Source organism: Ornithodoros turicata, chromosome 7 (genome assembly GCF_037126465.1).
Source record: "Ornithodoros turicata isolate Travis chromosome 7, ASM3712646v1, whole genome shotgun sequence".
Lineage (NCBI taxonomy): Eukaryota > Metazoa > Arthropoda > Arachnida > Ixodida > Argasidae > Ornithodoros > Ornithodoros turicata.
In genome coordinates, this window is record NC_088207.1 from 45,672,790 (window position 1) to 45,687,983 (window position 15,194).

At 47.7% G+C, this 15,194-nt stretch overlaps 3 protein-coding genes across 3 annotated transcripts in view; 1 reads left to right on the top strand and 2 right to left on the bottom strand.

The window, feature by feature from the left end:
* Positions 1-15,194, bottom strand: part of LOC135401266 (IDLSRF-like peptide) — a 232,313-nt gene that overhangs the window by 190,779 nt on the left and 26,340 nt on the right. The window lies entirely within an intron of this gene.
* LOC135401268 (serine protease inhibitor swm-1-like) overlaps positions 1-15,194 on the bottom strand; it is a 43,515-nt gene that overhangs the window by 17,283 nt on the left and 11,038 nt on the right. The gene's annotated exons all lie outside the window — the stretch shown is intronic.
* Positions 4,997-15,177, top strand: LOC135399940 (uncharacterized). The gene is made up of 3 exons (XM_064631675.1): positions 4,997-5,266; positions 11,948-12,101; positions 14,765-15,177. Exons 1-3 carry the CDS (start codon positions 5,221-5,223, stop codon positions 14,982-14,984), a joined length of 420 nt encoding a protein of 139 aa, XP_064487745.1. The 5' UTR covers positions 4,997-5,220; the 3' UTR covers positions 14,985-15,177.

The window sequence follows — 15,194 nt, forward strand, 5'->3', positions numbered from 1 at the left end:
TGCATGTTAGTTCGGACACTCTGTAGATATAATATAGGAAGGGCGCACAAGGTTACCTTCCTGTTTTATAAACTTGTTGTGTTTTCTCTTTTGTGCTCTTTATGTCTCTTCTCTTTCCTGTGCTTTGTGCTCCCGCACTGACCTTGGCACAATATTCACATCGCGGTTGTGTGGGACATTCGCGCAGATGTACGTTGGTTCGTCTGCACGTTTTAAGGGACGGAATGAATGATGATGCATTTTATCAGCTTGTGACAGCGCAGTAGTCAGATGATAGCACGACACACGATTATTGTGCAGATAAACCCTGTTGCCTACGCATTCAGTGGATGCGTATTTTTTACATTCAATGCAGACAGGTGTGGATGCAAGTCAGATTGGTGCTCGCTATAAGCTGTAAATAAGAGAAACCTTTACGAGTGATGCACGAGTTACACCGATGCACGAGTCGCAGGTGGAAGACAGAAACCCCTGCAGCAACCGCTGCAGGGGTTTCGCAGCAGTATGCTGAACAGTCTGGAGATCGACAGGAGCGTCAGCAATTAGCATATACGTCAAAGTGAATGTTGTAGTAATGCTATTTGCATACAGATTGAATTTTCAGATTCAGGTGAAGTCGATTCAAACAGGGCATCTTCTTTGTTGCAGAGCGTACGTTCAGAGTCACATCCGTTTATGCGAAAATAGCCGTCCCGGAAAACTGCGTAGTGGTAGTAGAAAGGTTAATTATCATCGAGATGATTACACTCCAAAGCTTTTCTGCACGGAGCATTCGCACGAAATGATGAAATGTGTTTACAGACAGCCGAGAGACGGTTCGAACTGCATCCTATCAGCACAATGTACACAAGGAGCGAATGCGGAGGGGCGAAAGGATTTCTTCCTGTTTTCTGTGCAGAGTCAGTGCTGCTAATTGATGTGCCACTCTGAAACGGAGCACGCGAGCCGTTCCTATACATGCGCCAGAACTTTCACTTACATTATGCCGCCGCTTGCACCCGTCGAGCAACAAGCGAAGCAGCACACACCGATACATTTATCCTATACAGGGACTGCAAATTGAATGGCAACCCTAGAGAAATTATGTTTTTCAGGCGAAGCAGCATATACGGTGGCCTGTCGTACCGATGTGAGGGGTACCCGGTGGCTTTAAGCTGTCCCAGGAATCGTCCACACGTGTGATGGCAGTATCCTAGATCGGTTTCTCAGAAAAACCTTTCATCAAGTAGCGGGAAACGTTCTTGGTGGAAACAGATGTCCGCTGTAGATTGACCGAAAGTTGGACGACAAAACGGGGATTGGATGTTCCCAAAATCTTTTCTCCTTTTACATTTTGTGCAAATGGTCGAATAATCAATACCACGACAAACCAACCCTTAGACATTCTAGTATTTCTGCAGCGATGATTTCCTTGGAAGATTGTGGAGATGGCACAGTGGTGAGCAATGGCTGACCATGTAGGTTGCAAACATGATACTTCACGGCTCGATGCATTCTCTTGACGTATCACTGCATGCGCCTCCATACTATATAGCTGCAGCCTTCCACAGCTGCTGGTAGCTTTTCTGCTCGCGACGGCGCTATATAGCCGCTTTATCCCTTTAGGAGAGAATTGTATAAGCCAATATTTTGTAGTATATACAGATAATGTGCGAAGGTGATAATCAATAGAAACAAAGCAGATTTTCTGGAAAATTCTCCCGATACGTCTTTAAAAGATGTTCATGAAATAAAAGCACTTGGTTGAAGTTCAGTGCTTGTGTCTGTGTTCTTTTATGTCTTTTAGTGTATACTGTCTTGTTCGTACCCAGCACTGGGGTTCTTTTACGCTTTTAAAAGGCGCTATAGCATTGCGTTCGGTCTGCTCATCCTCTGCTCTGCTCGGCTCTCTGTACCCTTTTTTCTGCGAGTGTACTGTTAGATTCGGCAATGGAACAAAGTAGTTCCATTCGCGTAATCCCTAATCGTAGCAAGCACGTCGTGGTAGATACGGGACCTGAACCAGAAGAAAGCCATTGAGTGTTTTAGTCAACATCTCACGCTAGTCTAATGTCCAGCGGTTGCGTTGTTAGTACGGCAACTAGATTGAGCACCTACGGTTTCTCAGCAAACATTATTTTTCCCTATTTTTTTGGCATCGATTACCCGCAGTTTCTTTATGAACACATCGTGATTCTCGCTAAGTATTTGCTCTGTGCCGTTCAGTATGCTTGCACACCTGCGTGCATACAGTACGCACGCCACATTCATTGTTCACAGCCTCACTCATCGACTACAAACACGTCATGTATTCCTTTTGGACGGCAGTCATTCGGCAACTCAGCTGGAGTAATGAACAACTTCCGTGTCTGGCTGCATGGGACTCATGAAGATCATTTCGGCGGACTTAAATGTCGTACATGAATGCCTCAGTACCGCAGATACGAACTGAAGAAAGGCTAGTTCAGCTTACGAGGTAAGTAAGACGTGGTGAAGTTTCTTAGATGCAGATATAAGGATCTTCGTCAGAGTGAACGGTGAAGCGTACATCGACTCTAAGATCCGTAACAACAGATACCTCCTCGACTTAAATTAATTAAATTAACAGAGTGATAGCTCAGGTCAATGAAACAATGGAGGACGATCGCGGCACTTAAACCCTAGCACCTCAACCCTAGCAACCTCAGCAAGCTGAGTCCGTTGCATATTTCGACTAAGCTGCAAACCATACAAGACCAGAGGTGTGTCAACATTTTGCAGGAAAAATCTGGTCCTGCGTTCTCGAACCGGACGACCAACCCTTTCCTGCATAGGCCTATATGCAGTACTCATGCCTCAAACACCGTAGGCATTCGCTTCGACGTAGAGGAACGGAATCAATAATCGCTGTAGAAGTAGATACTGAGGCAATCGATGTTCCAATGTAGTCTTTTCAGTAGCAGCAGTGGCTGATGCCGATTGGATATCTAGAGAGCTCAGAAAAGAAGAGTGAAATCCTTTCGTAGCTCCGTAGCTTAGCAACAATGTCCCGCTAGATCAACAGCCCACATTTGAAATGCGTATTACAGCATAAATGAAGAAGCGTGCCCTTGCAGCTTCTGCCTATAGGAACCTTTCTGCCTTGCAATATTGCTTCCTATATAGGCATACCTGCTAGCTAGGACTTAACTGACCCCATATTGAGCGCATCTTCCTTTTTCATCCCTGGGCAAGGAGCAGCAATATTGCATACTTCACCATCGTCATAACACGAGGGCGCTCCGACGCCACAACTGTCCGTTTTTTCGGCTTCTGTGATGTCGACACTCCCGCTACAACCCCTCAGGACAATGGCTCCCTGCTAAACCCATAAAAGGGACCACGTTCTAGTCCTTACCGTGGCTGTTACAGTTTCGTCGAAATGGAGAGATTTGCCTATTGCATGCATATCCATTTCAGAAAGGAGGAGCAATGAAAATGTCGGCGGACTTATTTCAGCCTGCTTTTTCCTCGAAAGCGTGGCTTTGCAATCCGCGCAATCCGCAACATTTCTGGGTGACTCCTGAGTGCTACTCGTCCAACCAACTAACAACTCGTCTACAAATTCGGTCGTGCTAGCTTCCCGGCCCCCACAAGTGTTTCCACAACCATTTTGTCAGACACGCGCACTAGCCCGAGATGGCTAACGCAGCAATTGTTCTTCATCAAATCAATTTCAAGTGGTTCCCGACTTTTTTTTCTTCTTCCTCTTCTTCTTAGGGTTTGCCACCGATGAAGCACTTCCTTAAGAGCAGTCATCACCTTTGACTCCAGCCAGTTGCTGCATCACAGCTACACTCATCCCCCGAGCTTCAACGCGGCGCTTCTAAAGCGTCCTAAACGCGCAGAGCGAGCAACACCTTTCTTGACCTGCCGAAGTGGTTCACGCAGCGACGCAGCATCAATACTTTTCGTTACCGTTTGTTCGTTGTACCCGAGGCCATTCCGTACGCCGTCGGCACCTTTCATCAGCTTACCTCCTGCCAAGAATAACACAGTCCCCTGGTAGATGTATAGGTGTATGCTACTACATAGCAGTTTCCCTCGCTTTTCTGGTTTTCATATCGTTAGCTCATTGTCTGCATGTACGTATAACTCCGATACGTTACGTTACGTTACGAAAAGCAGGATCCCCGTCCGTGGCTACTAAGACTTGGCTTAGTGGTCTAAAAGTGGCCAAGTAAGAGAACCCTATCTACCCGGACCTCCATCTCAATGTCACGGCACGGTTTATCAGTTGTTGTTCATCTATGCGCCCGCGCTGCATTTTCAATTCTACGCTCTTTTTGTTGTTTAAAGCAATAACATAACTTGCATCTATGTTTCCGCTTAGCTGCTTGTTGCTGAGAGCAGACGACATTTTCCCAGCTGCGGATCGATGGCGCCTTCCGGCACCGGCGTCTTCGAAAAATTTGCTTCCCAACGCTCCGGGACACTAAAGCGTTATTCGAAAATTTTAGGGGCACCCCGAGGCTCCGGCAGCATTCTCGCCGTTGTGCACTTCAAATGCTGACTGACTGTTAAAACCTGCACTGCGCTGCAGTACCAGAAAAGAAAAAAAGTACTGTGTGTGTTTTATATGAATGATTCCTGTCGTCCACGGGATTGCTCCAGACGCTTTAATTCTGTCTCGCATTTTCATCCTTCCTTCATCATCTTCATATAATGTTCCACGTGCAATGGGGTAGAGTACCGCACCACCGCGGTGAAACACCCCATCGCATCGTCATCATCTATTGTCGTTGTTGTTGTTGAATGTTTCGCGATGACTGTGAAATGGTTCTTGTGTCAGTCCACTACGTCAATTTTAAGACACGCGACACGTCCGGCTGTTTCACCTCGCTTTATTTCCATAGAATCCTCCGAAATTTGAGCTTTAAACTTTTAAACTGCGCCCTGTGCCACGGCCGAGACTGCACGGAATCGGCCGCTTCGGTGGGGCGTGGAGGCCCAGAGAGGGAAGGCGAGGGAGAGAAAAGCGAGCAGTCACATGGCCTCCTCCACACGGGCCACAGTAGTATAGGAGAGAATGCAAAAGGGGTGCCACAGCGAGCAACAGAGGAGAGACGCTTGACGGGATTCAGCGACGAAAGTTTGTCTCTGACGGGAACCTTTGGGAGAGACACGGGAAAATTACTGCCGCTGTTGCAGGGAAGAGAGTCAAGTGAAGGAAAACTGCGTCTGTGGAATACTTGGTCTGTTTCCCCACTTCTGCTATCGAAAATGAATGCAATAGTGATACTCACCACCGTGGCAAGCTCACTGTTCGGTAAGTCATTCTAAACAGCTTTTCTAGACAGTTCTAGTAGTTTTGCGACTTAATTAATCGACCTATTGACGCAAAATTTCTTTTCGCGAGGTATTTTGTAGGTCGGCGCTACATATGTGTGGCGCACATAAATGGGCGAGATTGGGTAGTGTGAACAACGAATTTCATTTTGTAGAATGGATTAAATGCGTTAAATCCTGGCTTGTGAGGCTCAAACCTTTTTGTATGGTACAGTGCTTCCCAACTCATTTTTTTCCTGGGAACCCGAAACCTGCTCAGCGTGACTTCGAGGAACCTACGACTACACAATGATAGACACACTGGCGTAGAAATGGGTCGAATATCAAGGCTGACCAATGGCGAGCCTTGGAACGCACTCAAGTTTCACTCACGGGAGCTCCGCAGTATCGTGTATGCGGAACCTGAGCATAAGGTTTGCAGAGCCCCGGTTGAGAACCATACAAGTCAAGTACACGTAGTGTGGGAATAACCGAACATGTTTCTGGACTAAAGTGATCTAGCTTTAATATTTTAACCTGATCAACTAAGCCGCAACTGCATGCTCACCGCAATTTTCCAAGTGTGCAGCATAATTTTCTCCCAACTTCTGAAACGCACGTACGGGTTCAAAAGATCACTCCCCCCGAAGCAAGCCTCCCATTAAATTCATTTGCCAAGTCTATTCGGGCGGGTGTTGTTTGAGTGCGTTTGCGCCACAAATAATTGGCCATGTGAAGCATTTGACCCGGATAGATAGACTGGAAAACTTCTATGCAATGCTTTTACTTTTACTTTTATGCAAAATATTTATGCAATGTGATCCGTAAAAATGTACGGACGATCTACAAGCAGTATGAAGCTTCCCTCAATGAGGATAGGCCCACCATTTTCGCGGAACAACCATCATGACACCCCTATTGTGAACTTTTTACAAGCAACAGGATGTTCGTCGTCTACAGAAACGTGGAAAAAGGTTCATATGACGTTTGGTTTTTTCTCCGGTACGATTTACTAACTTGTTTCCATACTTTCACATCAGATAGCTTATGGAAGGTAATAGGCCGCCATAAATGTACCACTATATGCGATGCATTTTGCCAACTAACATCTGTACCTAAGGAGAAAAAGCCTACCTTGCCAGAAAGCGCTGAACGCAGTTAAATAAGCCGCATTCCTTTTAAAATGACAACACATTACAAGTCCGTTTCGGTCTTGACCCTGCTGGCACCCCCACTGCGCTAACGGCAGCGACGATATTATCATAGGCAGGGCCGGCGAGAGAGGGGGGGGCAGCAGGGGACGGAGCCCCGCGGGGCCCAGGACTACTACAGGGGCCTGTCAGACCCAAGGCCTGACGGTTCCTAGCACCGAGAGACGCGAGGAGGGGGCCTGGGCTGGACTAATCCGGAGTCATCCCCAGGACCCGTAATTTCTCTCGCCGGTCCTGATCATAGGTAATATGAATGAAGAAGGAAGGAAGTCACTGAAAAGGTTAGCCAGCTGTAGGGCTCGAACCCACATCTTCTGGATTACCGATGTGGGCTCGGATGGGATAAGATGTGGGTTCGAGTCCTACAGCTGGCTAACATTTCCAGTGACTTCCTTCCTTCTTCATTCATTGTTCTTAGGCACTTGAGGCTTTGTGTGTTTGTCCTTTCTCTGTGTTCCAGCCTCAGAACTTCAATTTCCATAGGTAATATGTCAATAGAATGATGGAGACACACACACACGCACAAATAGAGATATGATGATGAGATGGGGCTGATGCCGACCAGCAGGCTGGGCGCTGCCCCAGTGCCACTTGTACGTGATGAGAGATGATGATGGATATGATAAGGGGTCCGGTAAACAAAGCAGGGTGGAGAGGCCTGTTGATGGCAGGAAGTCCCAAAGGTGACGCAGACCTTGGCGTGTATGAGCTGGACTGGACCGTGGGCCCAGCACCTTGCCTATGGTAAATGGGCGATGATCGATCGCATGAAGTTCGTGCTGCAAGATCGCACGCTCCCGCTGGTAGTCCGGGCAGTCCATAAGTAGGTGGTGCAGGTCTGCACGCACACTGCATGCTGCACAGACGTCCGAGGGCGCACGGCCAAGACGCTGCCTCATAACTGGTGTAAATGCAACAGTCAGCCGCATGCGGTGAAGAAGGGATGCGTAGTGTCGCGGAAGGCGATGAGGAAGCGACAGTGAAAGAGACGGATCCACTGCGTGGAGCAGAGAGTAGGGTGTAATGTCATGCAGCCACTGTGATCTTGTCTTGTCTGCAGAGAGAGCACGGACGAGGGCCTGACGATCACCTTTGGGCAAGATGATAGAGTGGGCTGAAGCTATATGATGACCCCGCAGGGCCGCCCGGTCGGCCTCTTCATTGCCGGGTACGCCAACATGACCAGGTACCCACTGTAATACTATGCAGTGGCCCAGGTCCAGCAGCTCCTTGTAAGTTTCAAGCACGTCAGCAACAATGGACATGAGAGGACCTCGAATGCCCATTGTTGCGAAGCATTGGATAGCAGCTTTCGAGTCTGCGTAGAAGACCCATGGCCGAGCTGAACACTGCAGGATCTTGCGCATGGCAAAGAGCAAAGCATGTAGCTCAGCACATGTTGACGACGTCAGATGCGAGAGACAGAAGATACCAGTTATATCTTCGGACGGAATAATATAGGCGCATGCAGAATTGGCTTTTGTGGACGAGCCATCCGTAAAAACAGGAGTAAAGCCTGCATACAGCTCGCTCATCATATCCAGTGTGACCGCCTTGGACACACTTGCAGCGACATCATCCTTTCTCTGCAGCCCGGGAACGGATAGTGGAGCAGATGGCAGAGGGAGGGTCCAAGGTGGAGTTGAACGCACCTGGGGTTCAACTTGAAAACGTGGCAGGTGAGGCTTTAGCTGTTGAATGCAGGACCTGAACTTTTGATTCCTGCGACGGGAAAGCTTCAGCAGTAAAGGGTGCCGCCGGTGATGAGCCAACAAACGGAGATAGTGACGGCTCGTCTCATTAAAGCGCTGGATAGCAAGCGGAGTCTCTCTCGCTTCTGCCATGACTAAACAAGTATCCGTTGTTCTTGGCACGCCCAGGCACACACGAAGGCTACGTGCCAAAAGACATTGAAGCTTGGACTCGGAGGATGGCGATATCCCGTGTAATGCTGGAAGGCTGTATAGGAGCGGACCACGCACCAAGGCTCGATGAATGGCCAAAAGAGATCGCGCATCGCAGCCCCACCTAATGCCAGCAATGTGTCGCATTAGGGCGATCCCTTTAGAGAGTTTCGCCTCTAGCCCGCTATATGTCTTCTCCACGAGAGTCGGGAGTCCAGCGTTACACCCAAGAACTTACATGAGGTGGAGTACTGGAGCTGCTGTCCAGCCACAGAAAGACGATATGGAAGCATGTTCCTTCGCGTGAAGGCGATGACGTCTGTCCTCTCCCACGAGATATCTAAGCCTGCCGTCAACAGGTATTGGTGTATGGAGTTAAGGGTTGACTGCAGTCGCCGCTGAATGGCGGGGCGAGATTTTCCGGTGGTCCAGATGCAGATGTCGTCAGTATAAAGAGAGAAATATACTTTCCTCCCTATGCAGTCCTTAAGACCGGCCATAACTACGTTGAGGAGAAGCGGGCTAAGCACACTTCCCTGTGGCACCCCGTAGTCTGATGGAACAGGCGCAGTATCTCCCTCAGCTGTGCGGATAAACAGGGACCTACCGCGAAGGAAATCCGTGATCCAACGCATGGCCCTTAATGGCAAAGAAGCACAAGTAAGCATGTATAGGATGAAAATGCGACTGACGGTATCATACGCCCGTTTCACATCGAGGAATACAGCCACCATTATCCTTTTGCGGACCATTGCTTCCTGTGCTGCGGACACTAAGTCCATGATGGAATCCAGCGCTGAGCGGTACTGACGGAAACCCGACATTTCTTTGGGAAAAAAGGATCTCTTTTCGAGCCACCATTCAAGTCTGTGAAGTATCATGCGCTCCAACAGCTTCCCGACACAACTGGTTAGGCTTACCGGCCTAAATGAGGACGATTGTGAAGGGATCTTGCCTGGTTTCAGAAAGGGAACGACGCGTGCGCGTTTCCAGGCTTCGGGCAATTTACCTTCCCTCCAGGATGCATTCAAAGCTGACAGAAGACACCCCCGTGACTGCTCATCCAAGTTACGGAGCGCCAGATATGATATGTCGTCCGGACCAGGAGAAGACCGGGCTCGAGAGAGATGAAGGGCGTTCATAAGTTCAGCCAGCGAGAAGTCCATATCCATGGCGGGATCACTGACTGGAGCGGCATCTGCAACTTGCGCAGTTATAGAAGATGCGTAGCACCGGAACGCCGTAGTCGACATTGCTTGTGACCCAGCTGTTATAAGGTGGCAAAAAGAGAGAGCAACGTCTTTTTCGCTTTTGTGCTGCGCCAAAGCAAGGGCGCCCAATGGGTTACGCGAGGGAGGTGCATCCTTGAAGGACCGCAGCACACGCCACACTTTTACAGGACTGACAAACGGCGTAAGCGTTGCACAAAATTTCCTCCATCGCTGACGATCCAGCGCCGCTAAGGCCTTGGAGACAAGCTTTGCGGCACGACGGGCCTCTTGAATATCTTCGAGGATGCCAGATCTACGAGCTTTGCGCACTGCGCGTCGCCTATACGCCCTCAGCTTCTCAACTCGGCGACTCGTTCCATGGCGGCCAGGGATCACTTTCACACGTGAGCTGCACCGCTGCAGGGTGTCCTGTAAGAGAGAAGTTACGCCCTCCGAGGACATGTCCTCGCCCATGCGGGTGGCACATTCATTGCGGAAGGATTTCCAATTGATGAGAGTGACCCACCGCCTGCGAGCACGGCCTGCACAACCGTCGAACGAAATGCAGATGGGAAGGTGATCGCTGCCTCGGCCATCAGGACCAGGAGACCATGTGAGACGTGGAAAAACATCGCTGGAGCAGACGGCAACGTCCAGGGTATCAGTTTGAAAAGTTCGGGTGAGGAAAGTGGGCGATCCATCATTAAGCAGATGCAAATGTAGGTCCTCCAAAACGTCTGCCCAGACCTTCCCCCGACTGTCTGTTTTCCTGCTGCCCCACAATGGGTGATGCGCATTTATATCGCCCAGAACAAGAAATGGGGCCTGGAGGCCTGTGAAGATCGCTCGGATCTGCGATGGCGTCACCGCAGTGGAAGGGGGGATGTATACACTCACCACTGTGAAGTCCGTGCTTCCTAAACGTATCTTGCACTGAATGTAATCGAAGGGGTCATGATATGATAACACCAAGGCGACAGTAAAGTCGTCTCGGACGCACAAAATAGTACGACTTCCAGAGGGTTTGCCCGGCGTAAAAACAGTGTATCCACTTAGACGAAAACTGGAAGAATGATGGAGAACCCTTGAAGCTGGTGGTGGAAAGAAAGTTACACTATATAGAAAACGTATTTTCGTCTAAACGTAGCAACGCATATTTGGTGTATGTTCAATTGAATAATAAACATATAAGCTAATAAATAATAGAAGGTCTACATTACATCACCTACGCCACTTTAGCTTACGCCTTCGTCGAGCATGCGACAGTGCCCCTCAACAACGAGCCGTCTCATAAAAATAGTTTCACACTCAAAATGTTTAACGAAGCGCAAGGTGAACTAAGAATAGCACGCCGTAATGAAGCTATGCAGGTCACCAGGCAAGGCGGGGTAACAAACCTTAATGGCGCTCGTGGAAGAGGTTTGTCATATCGGCAAGCTGAGTAACATTTACCAGCGCTGCGCGTGCTCTTATGGTTGATCCACACAGCTGAACTTGCGGATCTGCAACCTGGTATTAGCAGAGTGGATTACATATGGTAAACCTGAAGATCCCTAGCCTCTGGAGAAAGTTCACTGTTGTGTCGTCCTTATTTGTTTGCCGTCCAAGCTCAGGCTGCCTTCTCCATGGTTCTTGTCCACTGCTAACATATTCGTGCTCAAACAGCTGACGCTACAGCACCTTGATGTGATATATGCGTGTCGTGGAAGAAGGTTTTTGTTGACGGGCCTGTCGCTGCCGACGGCTCCTCACCTGCTCTCTCCAGGATGATGGTGTCATCGGTTCCTTCAAACTATCTCATTGTACGTCGTTGCAGCGTCTGACTGTCAATCCTCATGGACACAGGACTGCCTCTCGCCTTTAACCGTCTAGCTAGCAACTAACTACCCATGACGGGAAGTAGCAAATCCTACCTCTCTAAGTGGTCTTTTTTTTTTTTTTTCTTCATATCCCCTCACTTCATTTTCTTAGTCATGTATGACCAAATATGATTGCAATATGGGCTCCAGGTTCACAGGAAATGCAAGAAGTTTCGCTATTGTTCGTGGTTCAGCTTGAACCTCTGAGTGACTCATTCTGTCGATCAACTGAGCCCCTTTTGCATCGCCTCCGGCTACAGTATGCAGTACCGTATAATATATGGCCACTTCGCAGATTGAGCAATGTGCAATCCCTGTGTTGTACTCGCAATCGAGTTCCTTGCAACGGTTACGAGTGATACGTCTTCATGACAGTGCGGAAGGATCAGTGTTGCTTAGTCCGTAAAATGACTTGCAAGTTTCTTTGTAACATGAAACAACGATCTTTCCAACATCCATTCATACTTCACTAGCACTCACACGTACTTTCTTTCTAGCGGTGGCGTCCTCTTCGGAATGCTCGGCGGGACAAGTAACCAACTATCGGTTCCAGTGTCAGACGGAGGTGAAAAACATGGAGGACTTTAAGGACGCTCCCGCTCTGGAACATCTGCAGAAATCGAACCCCGAGCATCATAAGATCGGGTGTTGGTAAGGCACCACTTGGAACGTTTCTTCCTCGCATAGAGCGTCAAGAAGAAGGTCGAGAAGGAGCTCGGTCTCTCCCACGTGCTGAGGTAGCACTGTTCCATTTGGACAGGAAAATATCTTTAGGTAGATTAATGCGTGTGTCAACACACACACACACAAATAGAGATACGATGATGAGATGGATGATGGATGTGTCAAAAATGACAGCGAAAAGCCGTGAAACACGAGGTTAGCTTCGGAAAATTATAATCGATTAGGACATGCGCCCACTCGGTGACGTCATCGCTCTTTCTCGAACTGTTTATGATCATGCCGATTGTCCATGGTCTCGCCATAGTCAACCATGTCTTGGCTTTCAATAATACGGCTAAAGCCAGTCAAAGATATAGCGCGGAACATGCGTTCGCCCAACGTGCAGGTTCAGTTTTCTCGCTTACGATGTCTTGTACTGGCAGTCCGTGGTAGTCTACACATTTTGCGCAGGTAGATAGAGAAGCATTAAGTAAACAAACTCGGATGTATCTGCAACGCCTACTGTGCAGCAAGTGAGTTGATTGTTGGCTTCGTTGTTTTATGTCGTACAGACAGTAAAGTAATGGAATATCGATGATGGTCACATTTTGTGGTTCCCGTTTTCCGGCGTCTCAGACGAAGGTATCTCAGAGGCGTCATGACGAAGGTATTGACTTATCCTGTTCGTACTAATAGAGGGTTGATAAAGCTACTTCCCGAATGTCATTGCGAAGTGTGAGCACCAAAGGAAGATATTCAGTTGACAAACGCACGTTTGTATAATTTCTTTTATATTTTTTCCTGCTATCTAATTGGATCATTCGATTGAAAATTCTGTCAACACACCGATAACATTGAAGCACTTCTAGCAATCATTCACTGATAACATTACATGGTTGTTGCCGCGCATTTGGGACCGATCTATGAAATGCTTTTTCTGGTGGTGGCGAAAAAGCATTTGAGAAATGCACCCTACTTGTGATGATAGTGCTAAGACGGTTTCCGTTCCCTTGTGTCCCAGTCCTCTTTTTAGGACCTCCTTTTAGGATGTCTTGACGTGTATGAAATTCGTTTGAAGGATGTTTCAGTAACCTGCTTTATATGTACCCCTCTGCAAACACTAATATGTTCAAGAATTATTTTGCATTAGTAAGGGAGACCAAAGCGAGTTGTTACATTTTTCACTTCTGATTTTTCTGTGACGGAGGTACGCACGTCCGGGTAATGCCAGTATCAGAACAGCTTTAAAAATAGGACACACAAAACACACCTGACAGGCTACGCGCCAATGCATTCTCTCGTAATGTTCATTGTAAGCATATACGTATATCGAATGTAATGCCTGCTGTGGGAGGGGATATGTGTTTATTAAAAAAGGAAAAGTTAGCCAGACAAAGACTGGCCAGGCTAGATTTTCTGTGCTTCTCCGAGCTGTTGTACGTCTCCTGCAAAGCTTGAGATTTGGAAGGACGCAAAATATTTCCTACTGTCCACTAAAACGCGTTTTGTGCTGCGCCATCGCATCCAGGCTTTGCATGACGACGAACGTTTCTTCACCGAGTACACGTCGTACAGTATCCCCTTAAAATGGCGCCTATATCAACTTGCAACAGCAAGAATGCTAGTATATCTGAGCATAATTTGCTGCACAAGGTCAGGCTTTACAACCGTCCGGCTCCATTACTGGAAGCGAGGGCAAAGTTGAGCGTCGCTTCCTCTGAACTGGATCCTCGCCGTAACAAGCTGAATGAAGCATGATTTGCACAAATTATTTGGTCGTCTCGTAGAAGGAATGAAATGTTTTCTTGCAGTGTCTTTCCAACGGGGTCTTCAGATCCCGGGGGGAGTTAAAGACTGATTCAATAGAAGGCGATGCGACGAGGTCATATATTATTCGCTTGTATACGCCAGTTAACAACATCGTGCCGTGTACAAGAGCGCGCTAACTTCTTCTTCTTCTTCTACTTCTTCTGTGATTGCATTGCCTCTCTATTTCCCTTGCTACTAGGAAACCTGTCAAGTTGAGTTACTAGCACAAAATTGACTTTGCCGAAATGAGGGACGAAAGGGACGTACAAAGTAGAATTTTTGCAGGCGGACTGCAAACAAACGGTACAAAAAATCCAACACTGAAGCTTTCAACTTATTTAATGGCACAAGCTTTCTTGCAGCAGACTACATTTCTTGAAGAGTTTCTATTGTTCTATTCATTTGTATTGCACCACAGTACACTCTAAACAAATGAGTAATTTTACTCCTATTGGAGACAAAATGCATTGCCACAAAAATTAGCCCCTTTAGGGAGTAAATGCATGGTACTAAATGAATGTTACTGAGTGTAAGGAATGCATTTCACGCTCTATTCTAAGAGTCCCAGGTACATAATTCATGCGCATGAATTAAACCGTTAACCGTGATATGTCGCGTGATATAAAATAGTGCCGTTTTCGCGTCCTACTTGACACAGTGCATTCTATAAGTTGATTGCTGCTAAATGTTAGTGCAACATGTGTCAGGCTTTTATCTATCCCGTCCGTCAGCCCGTCTCGAGGCAGTTAACATAATGATAAGTTAAAAATATAATGATGAAGCCACCGCTAAAATGTGACGCCACTATACTCTAAAGCGTTACGTGTTGCGCTTTGTTTCAGTATGGAGAAAGCGTTGGCGCAGTGCTACAGGAAGATGCTCACTGGAGAGTGTGCAGGCCTCGTTGATGGCTTCATCAAGAACAACCAGCACACGTTGAACACCATATTCGACGGTAGACGTTGCGACTACAAGTGCCCCAACGGAAGCTACCTGCTGAAACCCACGTGGGCTTTAGTCACCGCCTTTAGCTTGTTGTACTTTTTGAACGGCAAACTGTAGCTGCCCGAGTATGATGAGACAACTTTTGCGAAAGGCTGCCCGCTATAGCGCTTGTGCTCGCTGCAATACTTCACGTAATGGTGATTGGTGTTCAGCTCATTCTGATGGTTTAACAAAAAGTAACGGGACGGTTTCACATTGCACTAGTTGAAAAGTTTCAACGCATTTACGTACCTGGAGCGCTTCATGATTGTCAGGTTTAGCAAAGCG

Coding starts and splice junctions, on each gene's coding strand:
- LOC135399940 (XM_064631675.1), top strand. CDS start 5,221: ATGAATGCAATAGTGATACTCACCACCGTGGCAAGCTCACTGTTCG. Junction 5,267..11,947: donor CGTGGCAAGCTCACTGTTCG/GTAAGTCATTCT, acceptor CTTTCTTTCTAG/CGGTGGCGTCCTCTTCGGAA. Junction 12,102..14,764: donor CATCATAAGATCGGGTGTTG/GTAAGGCACCAC, acceptor GCTTTGTTTCAG/TATGGAGAAAGCGTTGGCGC.